Here is a 15,967-nt window from a genome sequence, read left to right as displayed (position 1 = left end):
TGCGTCGGAAAAGTGTGTCTTTCGTGTGGACCAAAGAGTGTCACGACGCATTTCAGAAACTCAAAAATGTTTTACTTAGTGACGGATGTTTAGTGCATTTTGACCCTGCCAAGCCAGTAGTTTTACAAGTCCACGCTTCTTCCTGAGGAATCGGCGCTGTGCTTTCGCAAAGAATTGGTGCACGAGACAGTCGCATTGCCTTTGCCTCATAGTTGTTAACTCAAACTCAGGGCAATTATTCTCGAACAAAAAACAAGTCTCTCGCTATTGTGTACGGTGTAACAAAATTCCATCACTGTCTGTGTGGTCGCAAGTTCTTTTTAGTGACAGATCACAAGCCTTTGCAGTCCTTGTTTCATACGACAAAGCCGGTTGCTACATGCACTGCTCGAAAATTGCAACGTTGGGCTTTGTTGTTTCCGCAGTATCAGTACGAAATTGGGTACAGACCTAAGGCAAAGCATGACAATGCAGACGCCCTATCTTGCCTTCCGATTGGCCCAGACTCTGATTTTCATGCATCTGCCGCATCTTGTTGCCAAATCGATGCGCAGGACTCTGAATTTCTGGAGTCTTTTCCCTTGTACTACATAAAAATTGCACAGGCAACGGAAGTAGACCTAGACGTCAAGATTTTGTTGCATTACATTCGCAAGTCTTGGCCTCGTTCCAATGTCCAGAATTGAGTTGTGCGTCGGTATTTTGCACGTCGGCATAACCTTTCAGTACAACAGGGTGTGATTCTAGTTCAAAATTACAGTGAACAATCGCAATGGTTATTCCCAAAGTGTTGCAAAAGGATGTGTTGCAATTGCTCTATCAAGGACATTTGGGAATTGTTCGAACTAACCAGTTAGCGCGACGGCACAGTTCTTGACAGGGCATGGACGCCCACATTGAACAGATGACATCACAGTGTCGCACATGCGCGGGAAACCTATCCGCTCGGCCACAGACGTTTTCAGCTTAGTCTAAGACTCAATTTCCATGGCAGCGTGTGCACATAGACTTTGCAGGATCATTTTACAACACTCGTTGGCTCATAGTGGTAGACTCTTCTAGCAAGTTCTCTTATGCGGTGCCTATGGCTTCTACCACATCACGTAGCATCATTGAAGCGTTGACCTCCATATTTTGCATAGAAGGTTTGCCAGAAGTAATTGTGTCGGACAAAGGACCACAGTTCACTTCAAGTGATTTTGACCAGTTTTGTGAACGAAATGGCATTCTTCATCCAACAAGAGCTCCTTTTCACCCCCAGTCCAACGGAGAAGCACTTTTAAACAACAAACGGCCAAGCGTCGCTCCACCCACAACGCGAACAGGCGCTGCAACTCTTTCTCGCCTCCTATCGCTCCCACCCACAAGATGGACCATCACCGACGAAACTTCTGCATAGGTGTCACCATCGGACGCAGCTACACTTGCTACACCCGCCGTAGCACCCGGCGCCACCAATGGTCCGCAATTACCGCTTTGCGTCGCGCGGTATTGTTCTTTGCAGGGTTTACGGCAACCGTGGGCGCTGGGAAAGAGGCGTGCTCCAGGAACGCATTGGCTCTTTTATGTACTTGATTGCAGGTCTCGATGGTTTACGGTGCCGCCACCAGAAGCAAATTCGTGTGTGTGATTTGCCCCGTGATCCTGCTGCGTTTCTTCCCCCAGATTCACAGCCTCACGGGACCGCGCGGTCTTCGCAGTCACCGGCTGGTGCCACCAGGGCACCCAAGAGGAGCATTTGGACGATGCACCCTCGCCCCCTCCCTTCCCGCTCGGCCGACTCCATGGGCGTGGACCCATGTCGCCTTCATCGCTCCAGAACACGCTCACAGTCCTGGACGTGTGCCCTGGCAGCAGTTTTCTGGAGAATGTTTCTGTTGTCTCGCAAGCCTCATTGTCATTCGCATCCTCCCTACACGACAACGGTGAGGAATTTTGGAGGTGGGAAGGGGAAGAGGGGGAAAGGAACGTCCCAGTGTAAGCTGTCACCAGCACACTGGGCAGCAGAGATGTAGCACGAAGATCGATAGTAGGCCCTGGATCAAGTGAGCCTATCACGAGAGAAGCCAGAGACACACCGACAAGCAATATTCCGCCAACGCCCTCTCGACAGCAAGTATTTAGCCCGCCGCCACTAACTGGAGGGCCTGACTGACCCACACACCAATTTGGCGTCTGTCAGTCCACTTGCAGAGTGGGTCACAGGCTATGATAATACATAGCGACCAGAATTGTGACTTTAGCAAGATTACCGATATTTTCTGCAAGTGGTCTATCACTGAGGAGTTTGTACCACATACCATGCATTCTACTCAAGTTAAGTATGCAGTACAAGTAAATAAAGAACCATGTTAATCCACATCCACTTGTGTTGTAGAAAGAGGATAGCGGCCACCAATAACAACATCGTCTCCCTTGCTTCTTTGGTACAATATTCTACACTCTGCTCTAGATGGAATACAGTATCATGGCCGGTCCACTAACGAACAGCACGTGGGGGTAAAAAGATGAGCAATGCTGTGATTAAGTCCCGAATCTCACCCCTCTCTTTCAATAGGTTTGAATTGTATGTGCAGGTGTGAGGCTGTTGCAACAGTGTAAATGATTCAATGGATTGTGTACTGAAAACTCTGTGATACTTTTGGATTCGTACTATCGAGGTATTGTCCCCCGGAAAAAATGTGATGCATTTCTCACGAAACGTTATGTCATTGCTGAAGACTGCGACACCATTACAATGTCGTATTTCTAACGCAGTAGGCATAGGAATACGAAAGGAGATTAAGATACATACAGGGTGATATTTATAGACAATCAGTCGATATCGATGATTTGTAGCTTTTATGATACTGCATTTCTGTGTGCAGTCGCCGTATACTCTGCACGGTTGTGGCTTTCCTCTTGTACCGGGTGATCAAATAATGTAGATAGAGAGGCACAAATTGACACACATTCTTGGAATGACATGGGGTTTTATTAGAACAAAAAAAAAATACAAAAGTTCAAAAAATGTCCGACAGATGGCGCTTCATCTGATCAGAATAGCAATAATTAGCATAACAAAGTAAGACAAAGCAAAGATGATGTTCTTTACAAGAAATGCTCAATATGTCCACCATCATTCCTCAACAATAGCTGTAGTCGAGGAATAATGTTGTGAACAGCACTGTAAAGCGTGTCCGGAGTTATGGTGAGGCATTGGCGTCTGATGTTGTCTTTCAGCATCCCTAGAGATGTCGGTCGATCACGATACACTTGCGACTTCAGGTAACCCCAAAGCCAATAATTGCACGGACTGAGGTCTGGGGACCTGGGAGGCCAAGCCTGACGAAAGTGGCGGCTGAGCACACGATCATCACCAAACGACGCGCGCAAGAGGTCTTTCATGCGTCTAGCAATATGGGGTGGAGCGCCATCCTGCATAAACATCGTACGTTCCAGCAGGTGTTTATCAGCCAGGTTGGTGATGATGCGATTCTGTTACATATCGTCGTACCTCTCACCCGTCACGGTAGCAGTTACAAAACCAGAATGACGCAGTTCCTCGAAGAAAAAAAGGCCCGATAACGGTAGATGTGGTAAATCCAACCCATACCGTGACTTTCTCGTATTGCAATGGAGTTTCCACGACAGTTCTAGGATTTTCGGTAGCCCAAATTCTGCAGATGTGGGTGTTGGCAGACCCTCGGAGCGTGAAATGAGCTTCGTCGGTCCACAACACGTTACTTAAACAATCGTCATCTTCCGCCATCTTTTGAAACGCCCACACCGCAAATGCCCTCCGCTTCACTAAATCGCCAGGTAACAGTTCATGATGCCGATGGATTTTGTACGGATAGCATCGGAGGGTACGCCTAAATACCAACCAAACAGTATTGTATGGAATGCCGGTGTGACGTGCGACTGCACGAGCACTGACTTCCCCGTGCGTAGACGAACCCTCTACAGTCTCCTTTTCTTCCTGAACTGTCTCACCCGGGTTCCCGCGTTCGATTCCCGGCGGGGGTCAGGGATTTTCTCTGCCTCGTGATGGCTGGGTGTTGTGTGATGTCCTTAGGTTAGTTAGGTTTAAGTAGTTCTAAGTTCTAGGGGACTGATGACCATTGATGTTAAGTCCCATAGTGCTCAGAGCCATTTTTTGAACTGTCTCAGCAGCATTACGCCTTGTGCTCGGTCGGCCACTACGGGGTCTATCGTCTAAACAACCCGTGGCTTCGAACTTCGAAATCATTCTCGCCACAGCTGCATTTGTCAACGGACCTTTACCCGTTCGAATCCCCTTCCTATGGCAACAGGATCGTAACGCTGAACCAGCACATTCCCCATTCTGATAATACAGCTTCCCTAAAAGCGCCTTTTCAGGTATCGTCAACATGCTGCGACTGATGGCGCATCTGATTCTCTCTCGTTACGGCTCCTTTTATACACAATCGTCATGCACAGTCACTGACGTTTTGCTGTCCAGCGCCATCTGTCGGACATTTTGTGAACCATGTTTTTGTTTTTTTTTTCTAATAAAACCCCATGTCATTCCAAGCATGTGTGTCAATTTTTACCTCTCTATCTACATTATTCCGTGGTTAAGTTTTCAAATTTATACTGACTTTTTGATCACCCGGTACATTAGTGTGATATTTTTTCTCGTTGTGATAGCTCTCTACCTTCTAACTAAAGGAACAGTGCTGTCGGCATGTGATAGGATTTCGACAGAATTAGCATAGGTCCATGACACGACGGGGAACAACTTCTTACTCGCCGAAATCAGGCAGATTCAAATGCTATATATCGGAGGCCGGAAGATTCGTGGGAATATGTCAGGTACGCGATACTATGACGAAAGGGGAGTTGAGAGGTGAGATCTATATCGCTTCTTCTAAGTGTTGTGGGCAAACATATTACAACCTTTCACATACGTCTCGTAAAGCGACTGCAATGAGAAAATTAGGGGCTTTGCCTCTAAATAGATGGAGTGAAATCTTAATAGATAGACTGAATTTCTATCTACATCTATATTCTTACTTCGCAAGGCATTATACGGTATGTGGCGGGGGGTACGCTATATCACTATTAGTCATTTCCGTTCCTATTCTATCTACATCTACATCTACATCTACCTCCACCCACAGATAGACCAAGGGAAAATGGTCTATCTATATACACTGTATGAACGCTAATTTCTTGTATGTTATCTTCCTGGTCCTTACGTTGAAACGTATATTGGCGGCAGTAGAATCGTTCAGCAGTGGTTCAAGTGCTGGTTCTCTAAATTTTCTCAATAGTGTTCATTGTAAAAACGTCACCTTTCCTTCAGGGTTTCTCATTTGAGTTCGTGAAGAATCCAGACACTAATTTGGCGGTAACCAATATGAATACTTCTACAGAGTTGTATTCTGAGGGAAACCCAGATCTCTAGGCTCATACACGTTTGGCGGTGTCGGTGGTGGCTATTTTTGGCATGTAATCCGGTGATGGCAGTGGGGATGGGTGCAAAGATATCACAGGGATAGCGAAGAGATTGAATCATCCTGCAGCCTCTATAGACCAGCGTCTCATAGGGATTAGTTCGGGAGCAGTATACCAAAATTCTAGGTGACTTACTACCACCAGCTTGACAAATCAATCGATAGACAGAATATTACTGTCGTTTGTGAGGATACATGCGGGACCTACCTGTAGATTAATGTAGCTTCCCAGTAGCTGCCCCGCTGCCCCTATAGCTGAAAATGTTCGTTATAGGATTGTATCTCTTAATAAATAAAAGGAGAAGCCTAGTAGTAATTTTCAAATGTCCACACGAAATCACTTCGCATATTCATTTACAGACTTTGGTTCCAATCGTTAAAGACGAGGCCTCATTACAGATCAAAAATGTTTATGCAGGTTCCTCTTACTCACATTTGACGTATAATTTTTAATTATATTCCGCCAGAAGTATGAGAATCATGAATTAATTAGCATACAAAGTAATTTTTCCTATGGCATACCAACAAATTGTCCACAACAACAACAGAATGAGGACAATAGTTCGTTAAGTTACAGTGACACGTTTACGAATGTTACTTGTTAAGCCTATTACTTATTCTAATAGTCACTGCTCATGTCCTCGAATAATCCCAAGGCTAGTTCAAAACAACAACCTTAGAGCACACAGTGTAGAGAGTACTAAAATCCTGAAGCAAGTTATGTAATGCCTAAGTCTGAGCTCCAAAACAAATGAGAAGCGTAATTACGGAATTGTGTGCGCTTCATCCTTAGGGGTATATACGCACGCTAGAACATTATATGATTTTGGTTATTTGATTATTATTATTTGAATTTCCCTATGTCAAATTATTCCTTCTTAAATAGATGTAACAATGACTGTCAGGCTTCGTTTACCAAATTACTGACGTGAGCAGTAACTATTAAAATATACAGAACCAATTTATGCTTACACTATGGGAATTCCTGACTTTTACGTGTGGCATCCAAATTCATTATTAAAATTTCGATGTTAAAAATTACAGAATTCTTAATTATGGCAGTTACATATTTGTTACTTTCAGAAAGTTTCTCCCATCAATAGTATGTTAACATATTCTAGAAACTTATAGTGGCTTGCTCACAGTATATGCTAAAAGTCTGAGCTGGTTGCAACCCCTAACTAATTATTTCTCCTGAATTAATTATGTTTGAGCTGAAATAAACATGTATTGCAAATGAGGAAAAATTTTTCTACTGTTTAGAGATAACGTACTTTCCTGAATCGATTTATTAGCTCACTAGATTTTTATGGATGACTTCTAGATCGAAAACATTGAAATACAACAACTTTTGAAATATATCACTTCCGGCAAGACTAATTAATACAAAACGTTCAGAACAGTGAACTGCACAATTTGAATAAATAAGTTTCACGTGAGAAATTAATTTACATTAGTTTGTAAATTCATGTAACGTGTGCTCAGATAATGGATTGTATGATCAAGATTTTTGGGAAGAATAACAGCAGGAAGAGAAGCAAAACCGAGTATAGATCCTAGCTATTGTAACTAGAAGTCTGAAAGACAAGGTAGGATGAATAAAACAGACGTTTACAAAGCTTATCTTAGTGGTATATTTCTTTCCAAAAGGAGGCTCAGTACAAACGGTATTAGTTAAACTTCTCAGGTGTAAGTATATAAAAATTAACAGTCTTACTCAATAATCTTTTATTTCTGAACATGGATTTGTAACTCGTTTTCACAGTCTATGATTTCGTTTCTTCTTCTTTATCCTGATGATCTTCAGTTTCATGGTCTGATGTGAGGCGTTGCTGAGCTTCCAAATCCTTTTCAGAGAGACCTTCTTTCATTTCTTTGGCCGTAGACTTTGGGAAATTCCACTCTTGTACTTTGGATGATGATGTGAGAATGTGTATCAAACCAGGAACTAAAAGGATGCCTGTTGATATAAGGAAAACTTTCTTCCACTGGTCAGATGATTGCTGCAACAAATTGTTGTTCATGTTAACAAAATATTTATTCCTGATAAATGTCTTAATCCACCTCCTTGCACGAGACTAAATATCACTAACATTTGAGAGGTACTGGTACTGAAGAAAATCATCGTAATATATGTAAGAGATGTTCAATAAACAATGCAACATATTTTTTTCTGAAAGCAGGTGGTTTCATTCAGGATCCAATACACCATACTATTCCTAGCTCTTTTGGCTACAAAACCTTATTTTTCAACATGATCTCTGTTCAATGTGATGGCCTAATGTCACCTCACTAGGAGGGCGTGTATGCCCAAACGCTACCACTTTACTGGTCGACGTCAGAGCCAATGTTTTGCCTCATCAACAATTTCCCCATCATCCATATACTGCTTCCCACAGAGTGCATCCTTCATTGGGCCAAACTGATGGAAGTGGGAAGTTGCAAGATCCAGGCCGCTAGGTGGATGAGGAAGAACAGTCTAATGAAGTTTCGTGAGCTCCTCTCAAGTGAGCAGACCTGCAAGAGGCTCTGCATTATCATGGAAGAGGAGAATCTAATTTGCATTTTTGAGGTGACGAACCTGCGAGAGATGGGTAAAGTCATTCATCCTTGGGAACTAGATCACTGGTGATCGCTCTCTTTTGGGAACCGTTCATTTTTACTCGTTCACCGTTTATTGTGTTTGGTATATGGTTCTTATGAAAAATTTAAAACTAGTGGCATAGGTGACTGAAGATGGAAGGCGCCAAGAGAGGGCACTTGCCTCTCCCCTGGTGTACAGAGTTTTTATTCATAACAGAATTCTCACAGACTTATAATTTTCGTGACTCTGCAAAACCTCTCGTTTAGCCAACTGTAGCGTTATGTGGCTGATAGCAGATGGCGCACGAAAACCGTCCCCGAGTACAGACTGCTCGCCAATTACGCACGATTTGTTGACCGCTACGTGCAGAATAGATAAACATGTAATAATTAGGCAGTGAAGAAATAATAAATAAGCTAACGCAAACAACTTCGAAACAATAGATGACGATTTGTAAGAGACAATGAGCAGTCTAGTACTCGGGGCCGATTTTTCGTGCACCACCCTGTACCACTGAAATAATATTGTAAGAGTTGTCATATTCTCTTTACAAAATGTGACACCATACATTCGATTACGAAGCGCAGGCTTCATTCGGTTGTTAAGTAGGTCTGCCTTCCATAACAATGAACATTCTCTTTTGCGTCGGATCAAAAAAAGACAGCCGGCCGTTGTGGCCGAGCGGTTCTAGGCGCTTCAGTCTGGAACCTCGCGACCGCTACGGTCGCAGGTTCGAATCCTGCCTCGGTCTTGGATGTATGTGATATCCTTAGGTTAGTTAGGTTTAAGTAGTTCTAAGTTCTAGGGGACTGATGACCTCCGGTGTTAAGTCCCATAATGCTCAGAGCCATTTGAACCATTTTTGCCAAAAAAAAAAAAGAGAGGAAATGGCCACTCGTGTGTGCCGTGCCGACGTCCTTTGCATGTGTAATAACAAAAAATCTTGCCTTTTTACAAGTATTTCTTCTGCTGTTTATCGAAATAGTGAAATAAGCTGATGCGCCGTTTTGTTACCTGAAAAGATGTATCTATTACATACCACGTATTTTTATGTAATTAACGTAATTATAAAAAACATTTTAATTACTGGTCGTGGACGCTGAATAGAATACAAAAAGAACCAGAGGTTCAGAGTTCCAAAAAGGTTTGAAACAGATCTATAATGGGCATGAGAGGCGAACGAAACGATCAGCAACAAGTCGATACTGAAGTAACTATGAGCAGTCGACAGTGGAACTGCGACGAGTGGCCACGCGAAGAAGGACGAGTCCGGCCGAGCGAGACCGAGACCGAGACAGACGGGAACGGGACCGAGGCTGGAACGAGACCGGCGGACGTGCCGATGCGGAAACGAGACCGACCGTTTCCCGTTCCCGGGAACTATAAGCAGGAAGCCGTGACCGAAGTGAACTATGAAAGACCGTTCCTTAGAATTCTCTCCTCTCTCAATCCGTTCATCTTGGTGAACCGTTCCTTTGGGCCCGTTAGTCTGCGAACGACCCATCTCTAGAACCTGCTTAAGTTGTTTATTCAATTTCCTGAGGATAGCACAATGCACTTTGGAGTTGATCATTGCACCATGTGGGAGAAAATCAAACAGACGAACCCGTTCAGAGTCCCAGAAGACCGTCGCTGTTACTTCACCGGCTGATGGTACGGCTTTGAACGTTTTCTTCAGAGGAAGACGCATTTCATGAAATGGCGTTTTGTTTCTGGTTCAAAGTGATGAATCCCTGTTTCATCGCCTGCGCCGATTTTCGACAAAAATTGTCACACTGAGCCTCGTAAGTCGCAAGCGACTCTTTACACATCGTCCTTCATTGCTCTCTGTGGTATTCCGTTAGGCAGTGAGGAACCCAAACTGGTGGGCGAGTGTGTCAGTAGTACCAACAGAGACGTCCGTTTGCGCAGCAAGGTTTAATTGCGATGTGTCGATCACCTCGAATAAGAATATCCACACATTCCTACACTGGAGCAGTAACAGCTCTGTACGACCGGTCGGCACACAATGCTGCCTTGTTGCGATGATAATATGTGCCTCGTCCAACGATTCACCATTCTTTAGTTCACTCCCGGGTCTCGGTAGACATTCTGCAAGAACCTATGAATACCTCCTATGCTCTGGTTTCCCGCTAAAAGAAACAACGAGAGCTCTCTACTTGGAACGCCCCTCCATTGCAGACGCCATTTTGAAGGCAACATACAGCGCCACCATCTATCGGACCTATATGAGGCTATAGCGGCTGAAGCGGGAATATTTCACGGTATCCCACTACGAATTCCGCGTTCTTTCAGCCGAGATTGGTCGAGAAAAAAAATGTGTTGCATTACTCACTGAAGGCCCCTCGTGTAAAGGCTATGGTACATTGTTGAAAACTGATTTTAAACCGAACTAAGCCTGCATTACACGCCACACTTAACGTGTTCAAGTCAAGTGTCGACGACCTGCCACCTAGCGGCAGAACGGGTGAATTGTGATTTCAGCAGGACGGTCTGTAGGCCGGAGAGAAATTGGAACCGGCCTTTTCTGCCGGGGATCCGCGCAACGGCAGTGCAAGACGTATATGCGCGTGTAAATAAAACATAGCTTTTCGAGCGGGTTTTCTGCTTTTTACTGTTTTCACATATGGTCAGCAGACGAGAAATACATGAGCTGTCAGGGACTCTTGTGGCTTCCGCGAGACATTCTGCACATTTTTAAGTGAGTGGTAAGACAGAGATTTAGGAACTATGTTTTAAATTTTAAGACATTTCCAGGGGCAGATGTGGACTCTGACCACAATCTATTGGTTATGAACTGTAGATTAAAACTGAAGAAACTGCAAAAAGGTGGGAATTTAAGGAGATGGGACCTGGATAAACTAAAAGAACCAGAGGTGGTACAGAGATTCAGGGAGAGCACAAGGGAGCAATTGACAGGAATGGGGGAAAGAAATACAGTAGCAGAAGAATGGATAGCTCTGAGGGGTGAAGTAGTGAAAGCAGTAGACGATCAAGTAGATAAAAAGACGAGGGCTAGTAGAAATCCTTGGGTAACAAAAGAAATATTGAATTTAATTGATGAAAGGAGAAAATATAAAATTGCAGTAAATGAAGCAGGCAAAAAGGAATACAAACGTCTCAAAAATGAGATCGACAGGAAGTGCAAAATGGCTAAGCATGGATGGCTAGAGGACAAATGTAAGGATGTAGAGGCTTATCTCACTAGGGGTAAGATAGATACTGCCTATAGGAAAATTAAAGAGACCTTTGGGGAAAAGAGAACCACTTGTATGAATATCAAGAGCTCAGATGGAAACCCACTTCTAAGCAAAGAAGGGAAAGCAGAAAGGTGGAAGGAGTATATAGAGGGTCTATACAAGGGCAATGTACTTGAGGACAATATTATGGAATTGGAAGAGGATGTAGATGAAGATGAAATTTGAGATACAATACTGCGTGAAGAGTTTGACAGAGCACTGAAAGACCTGAGTCGAAACTAGGCCCCGGGAGTAGACAACATTACATAAGAACTACTGACGGCCTTGGGAGAGCCGGTCATGACAAAACTCTACCATCTGGTGAGCAAGATGTATGAGACAGGCGAAATACCCTCAGACTTCAAGAAGAATATAATAATTCCAATCCCAAAGAAGGCAGGTGTTGACAGATGTGAAAATTACCGAACTATCAGTTTAATAAGTCACAGGTGCAAAATACTAACGCGAATTCTTTACAGACGAATGGAAAAACTGGTAGAAGCCGACCTCGGGGAAGATCAGTTTGGACTCCGCAGAAATGTTGGAACACGTGAGACAATACTGACATTACGACTTATCTTAGAAGAAAGATTAAGGAAAGGCAAACCTACATTTCTAGCATTTGTAGACTTATAGAAAGCTTTTGACAATGTTGACTGGAATACTCTGTTTCAAATTCTAAAAGTGGCAGGGATAAAATACAGGGAGCGAAAGGCTATTTACAATTTGTACAGAAACCAGATGGCAGTTATAAGAGTCGAGGGACATGAAAGGGAAGCAGTGGTTGAGAAGGGAGTGAGACAGGGTTGTAGCCTCTCCCCGATGTTATTCAATATGTGTATTGAGCAAGCAGTAAAGGAAACAAAAGAAAAATTCAGAGTAGGTATTAAAATCCATGGAGAAGAAATAAAAACTTTGAGGTTCGCCGATGACATTGTAATTCTGTCAGAGACAGCAAAGGACTTGGAAGAGCAGTTGAACAGAATGAACAGTGTCTTGAAAGGAGGATATAAGATGAACATCAACAAAAGCGAAACAAGGATAATGGAATGTAGTCAAATTAAATCGGGTGATGCTGAGGGGATTAGATTAGGAAATGAGACACTGAAAGTAGTAAAGGAGTTTTGCTATTTGGGGAGTAAAATAACTGATTATGGTCGAAGTAGAGAGGATATAAAATGTAGACTGCCAATGGCAAGGAAAGCGTTTCTGAAGAAGAGGAATTTGTTAACATCGAGTATAGATTTAAGTGTCACGAAGCCGTTTCTGAAAGTATTTGTATGGAGTGTAGCCATGTATGGAAGTGAAACATGGACGATAAATAGTTTGGACAAGAAGAGAATAGAAGCTTTCCAAATGTGGTGCTACAGAAGAATGCTGAAGATTAGATGGGTAGATCACGTAACTAATGAGGAGGTATTGAATAGAATTGGGGAGAAGAGGGGTTTGTGGCACAACCTGACAAGAAGAAGGGACCGGTTGGTAGGGCAAGTTCTGAGGCATCAAAGGATCACAAATTTAGCATTGGAGGGCAGCGTGGAGGGTAAAAATCGTAGAGGGAGACCAAGAGATGAATACACTAAGTAGATTCAGAAGGATGTAGGTTGCAGTAAGTACTGGGACTTGATGAAGCTTGTACAGGATGGAGTAGCATGGAGAGCTGCATCAAACCAGTCTCAGGATTGAAGACCACAATAACAACAACACCAATAGAAGAAATGAAAATTCTCTTTTTTGTATTGCCGTTGAGAAAAGCTGTATATCTAATGATTACATTTTTGTAGAAATATAATGAAACAAAGAAAGTACAAGCATGCTTACTGAGGCATACAGCAAGGAAAGGTGTCTATATGATCCTCTAGATGCGCTGTGCCATAATAATGTACGTCTAGAAATGTTTAGTTCTGAGCTAACAAGTTTTACGTAATGTTGCATATAATATTATGTTCGATATGCGCATGTATCACCTTCATTGGTGAAAGTACCACATATCTTTGATTTAATAGCATCTTCTGAACTACTTCAGCATGCCAGGAAGGATAGCGCTGAAAGAATATACACAAGTGTCAGAGCAGTTGCGCCGGCCGCGACCATTGAGAACTGAAAAAGCCGTTTTTCATCTTTGCGGTTGCACTATTGTGAAATAGCATCCCTCAATACAGTGTCACTTGCGCGAATCCCGTCATGTACGATCGACAAGGCACATCCTTCCTGACGAATTTACTAAATTTCTGTAGATTTTTGGGCCTCCTTCATTAACAGATAGTAGCTATATCTCTGCCATCGCCCTTTCTTCCCAGGCAGGGTCGAACGCAGTTCTTACTCCTAACATTACGTCGTCGTTCTGACCTTCTTCTAACGACCATGGTGGACACCGTCACTGCAAATGCAGCATAGGTAATTGCGTTCTCCACATCTGAAATGCTGCGAAAATCATTTGCTTGTACCAACATCACATATAACGAACGCTTACGTTCATGATTCTGTATAGCTGCACAAGATGACAATAACTACTTAATAAGTATGAAGCTGGATCTCACAGAAGTTTCAATATGAGTAAACAGCAACTCTACAGACATATCAACTTTCATACTCAACGACAAAACCGACGTAAAGAAGCTGTGGTTCCGAATATGTACCGTGGGGGAGCTTGTGCGGATTTATAATTTAGATGTTTCGGGTAATAGGGCTAAAGCCGTAGGCACAGGGGACGAGTTAGCTTCCATTAACGTGGCGCTCTATGAGTTTTGTGACGTCATTTCATGCTATTTCACGTTGTGGAGACATTTCGTCACATTAAACACAAAATAAGTTCTGCGACATTTCGGCGACGCGTTACTAAAAAATAGGAAGCAAGATCGCTCCTACGTCACAAACGTAAAGCTTATAGCCCACAGAAAGCAAGACGCCATATTGTATTTGTCGTGTTCATTAGAGGTGGATTTTATGTTGCACCATACATCCTATGAATGTCTGCTATTCCCAACCACCAGCATATGGAATGTCTCGAGAATTAGCCGTAATTGATGGTACAATTTGCTGTAACAAATTTATTGTAAGGCTCATTTGATGGTTACAGAATTTTTGTATTTATTTATTGTCTCACTTCAACTCTCCTGACGTGAGAATAAGCCGTTTCAAGGCACTAGCACGTTGAAGATACATGAAAAAAAGGTATCGTTCTTTTTAGAACTGGTTATAATTATATGTAAATCAATATCATTTCGGCGATTAAAGCCTGAAGAATACTATAAAGTAATATACAATATCACTCATCACGAAGCTACAGTTTAGCATAGTAAACAGAGTCACAACGTTATAGGACAGAGGTTTGGTTGTGTGTGTGTTTTTTTCAAACCTTGGCGGTTTCTAAAAGGTTGTGGAACTTTCTTACAAAATTAATAGAAATAATTTCTGTGAAATGAAATGTGTGTCCAGGGCCTCCCGTCGGGTAGACTGGTCGCCTGGTGTACATAATTTTTGCAATACTTGCTGTTATACAAATATGAGAGCGTTCTCTTTCAAGAGTAAGTTTGTTCGATTTGGTGAACTTGTATAAGCCATGTCCTTACATGTCTCATTACATGTTCACTGAAACTGACGTTTTTATTTATGTATGCCACAGAGAGATCAACTTGATTAGCATATGAACAAGGGAGGAATTGTGCGTTTCAATAGATATCACGTAGAAATTTTAGATGCGTCCATTTTCGTGAACAAACTGTATTCTTTGCGAATCAAGTAATGCAGACAATGCAGCTGGAGAACGCTGAGAACGCAAAATCACGTTAATCAGACCATACCGTGCGCTGACGACGCTGTGCCTTGTGGTCCTGTGACGTTGGATATCCCATCTGGATGCACATCAGCATTAGCTGCCTAGTCCCATGAGACGACGACTTAACGAAAAAACTGGCAGTTCCAGACTTGTTTGTTTGGGCTATGATGCAGACTTGTGTATGATCGGTGTGTCATGTAGTTTAGCTTTAAGTTTAGCATCTAACACATTTAGTGCAACTTATATGCAGTCTAACACTTTCGGTCATAGCGTCCTCATATAATGACATACTAAATAAATGCTTAGTATATTAAAATTCGTTAAATTTTACCATTTTTAATTATTGTGCTCATATTTTCAGAAGCAGGGAGTTTATTTGAGAACAGTGTCGACATCTCCAGTCACTCTGTGGTACCACAAAACAAAACAATGTGCACAGCCACATGGACGCTTCCCAGTAATCTTTGTACCTCCCATCAGCCGGTTAATATCTTCTGAATTTAGGTAAAAAAAAATTATTTGTCCGTAGGAAGGTAGAGTCTCGAAGGTCAAAACCAAAGGTGTCTTTCAGAACGAAAAGTAAGTGACATATCTATAACTTTATACATGTCTCTAAATGAGTACATTGTGACTGAAAAGTTGTAACAGCATAGAAATTGAGGACATTATTTCGCTGTCTTTTTAGTCATCTTACGGTGATTCCACAATGCCCCGTGTCCAAGACAGACGAAAGCCACTTACAGAAGAAGAAGTTATAGAGCTCGTTAATTCATAGCAAATTGACGATCTATCCGACGAGCCTGGCTATAATTTTGAACAAGAGGACAATGATGGAGCTAATGTTAGACGTTTCATATCATACGGTATATTGTAAGCTGAGTAGCCTAGACACAAAGCCCGCTAA

General features: G+C 42.6%; 1 protein-coding gene across 1 annotated transcript in view; it reads right to left on the bottom strand.

Annotated features, from left to right (window-relative positions):
• Positions 1-7,228: 7,228 nt before the first annotated feature.
• Positions 7,229-15,967, bottom strand: part of LOC124775250 (sialin-like) — a 223,527-nt gene continuing 214,788 nt past the window's right edge. The window contains exon 10 of the mRNA XM_047250087.1: positions 7,229-7,465. Coding sequence (XP_047106043.1) covers positions 7,229-7,465 — 237 coding nt within the window. The remainder of the gene's footprint in view (positions 7,466-15,967) is intronic.

This window comes from Schistocerca piceifrons, chromosome 2 (assembly GCF_021461385.2).
Source record: "Schistocerca piceifrons isolate TAMUIC-IGC-003096 chromosome 2, iqSchPice1.1, whole genome shotgun sequence".
NCBI lineage: Eukaryota > Metazoa > Arthropoda > Insecta > Orthoptera > Acrididae > Schistocerca > Schistocerca piceifrons.
This window is presented reverse-complemented; position numbering and strand designations above follow the sequence as displayed.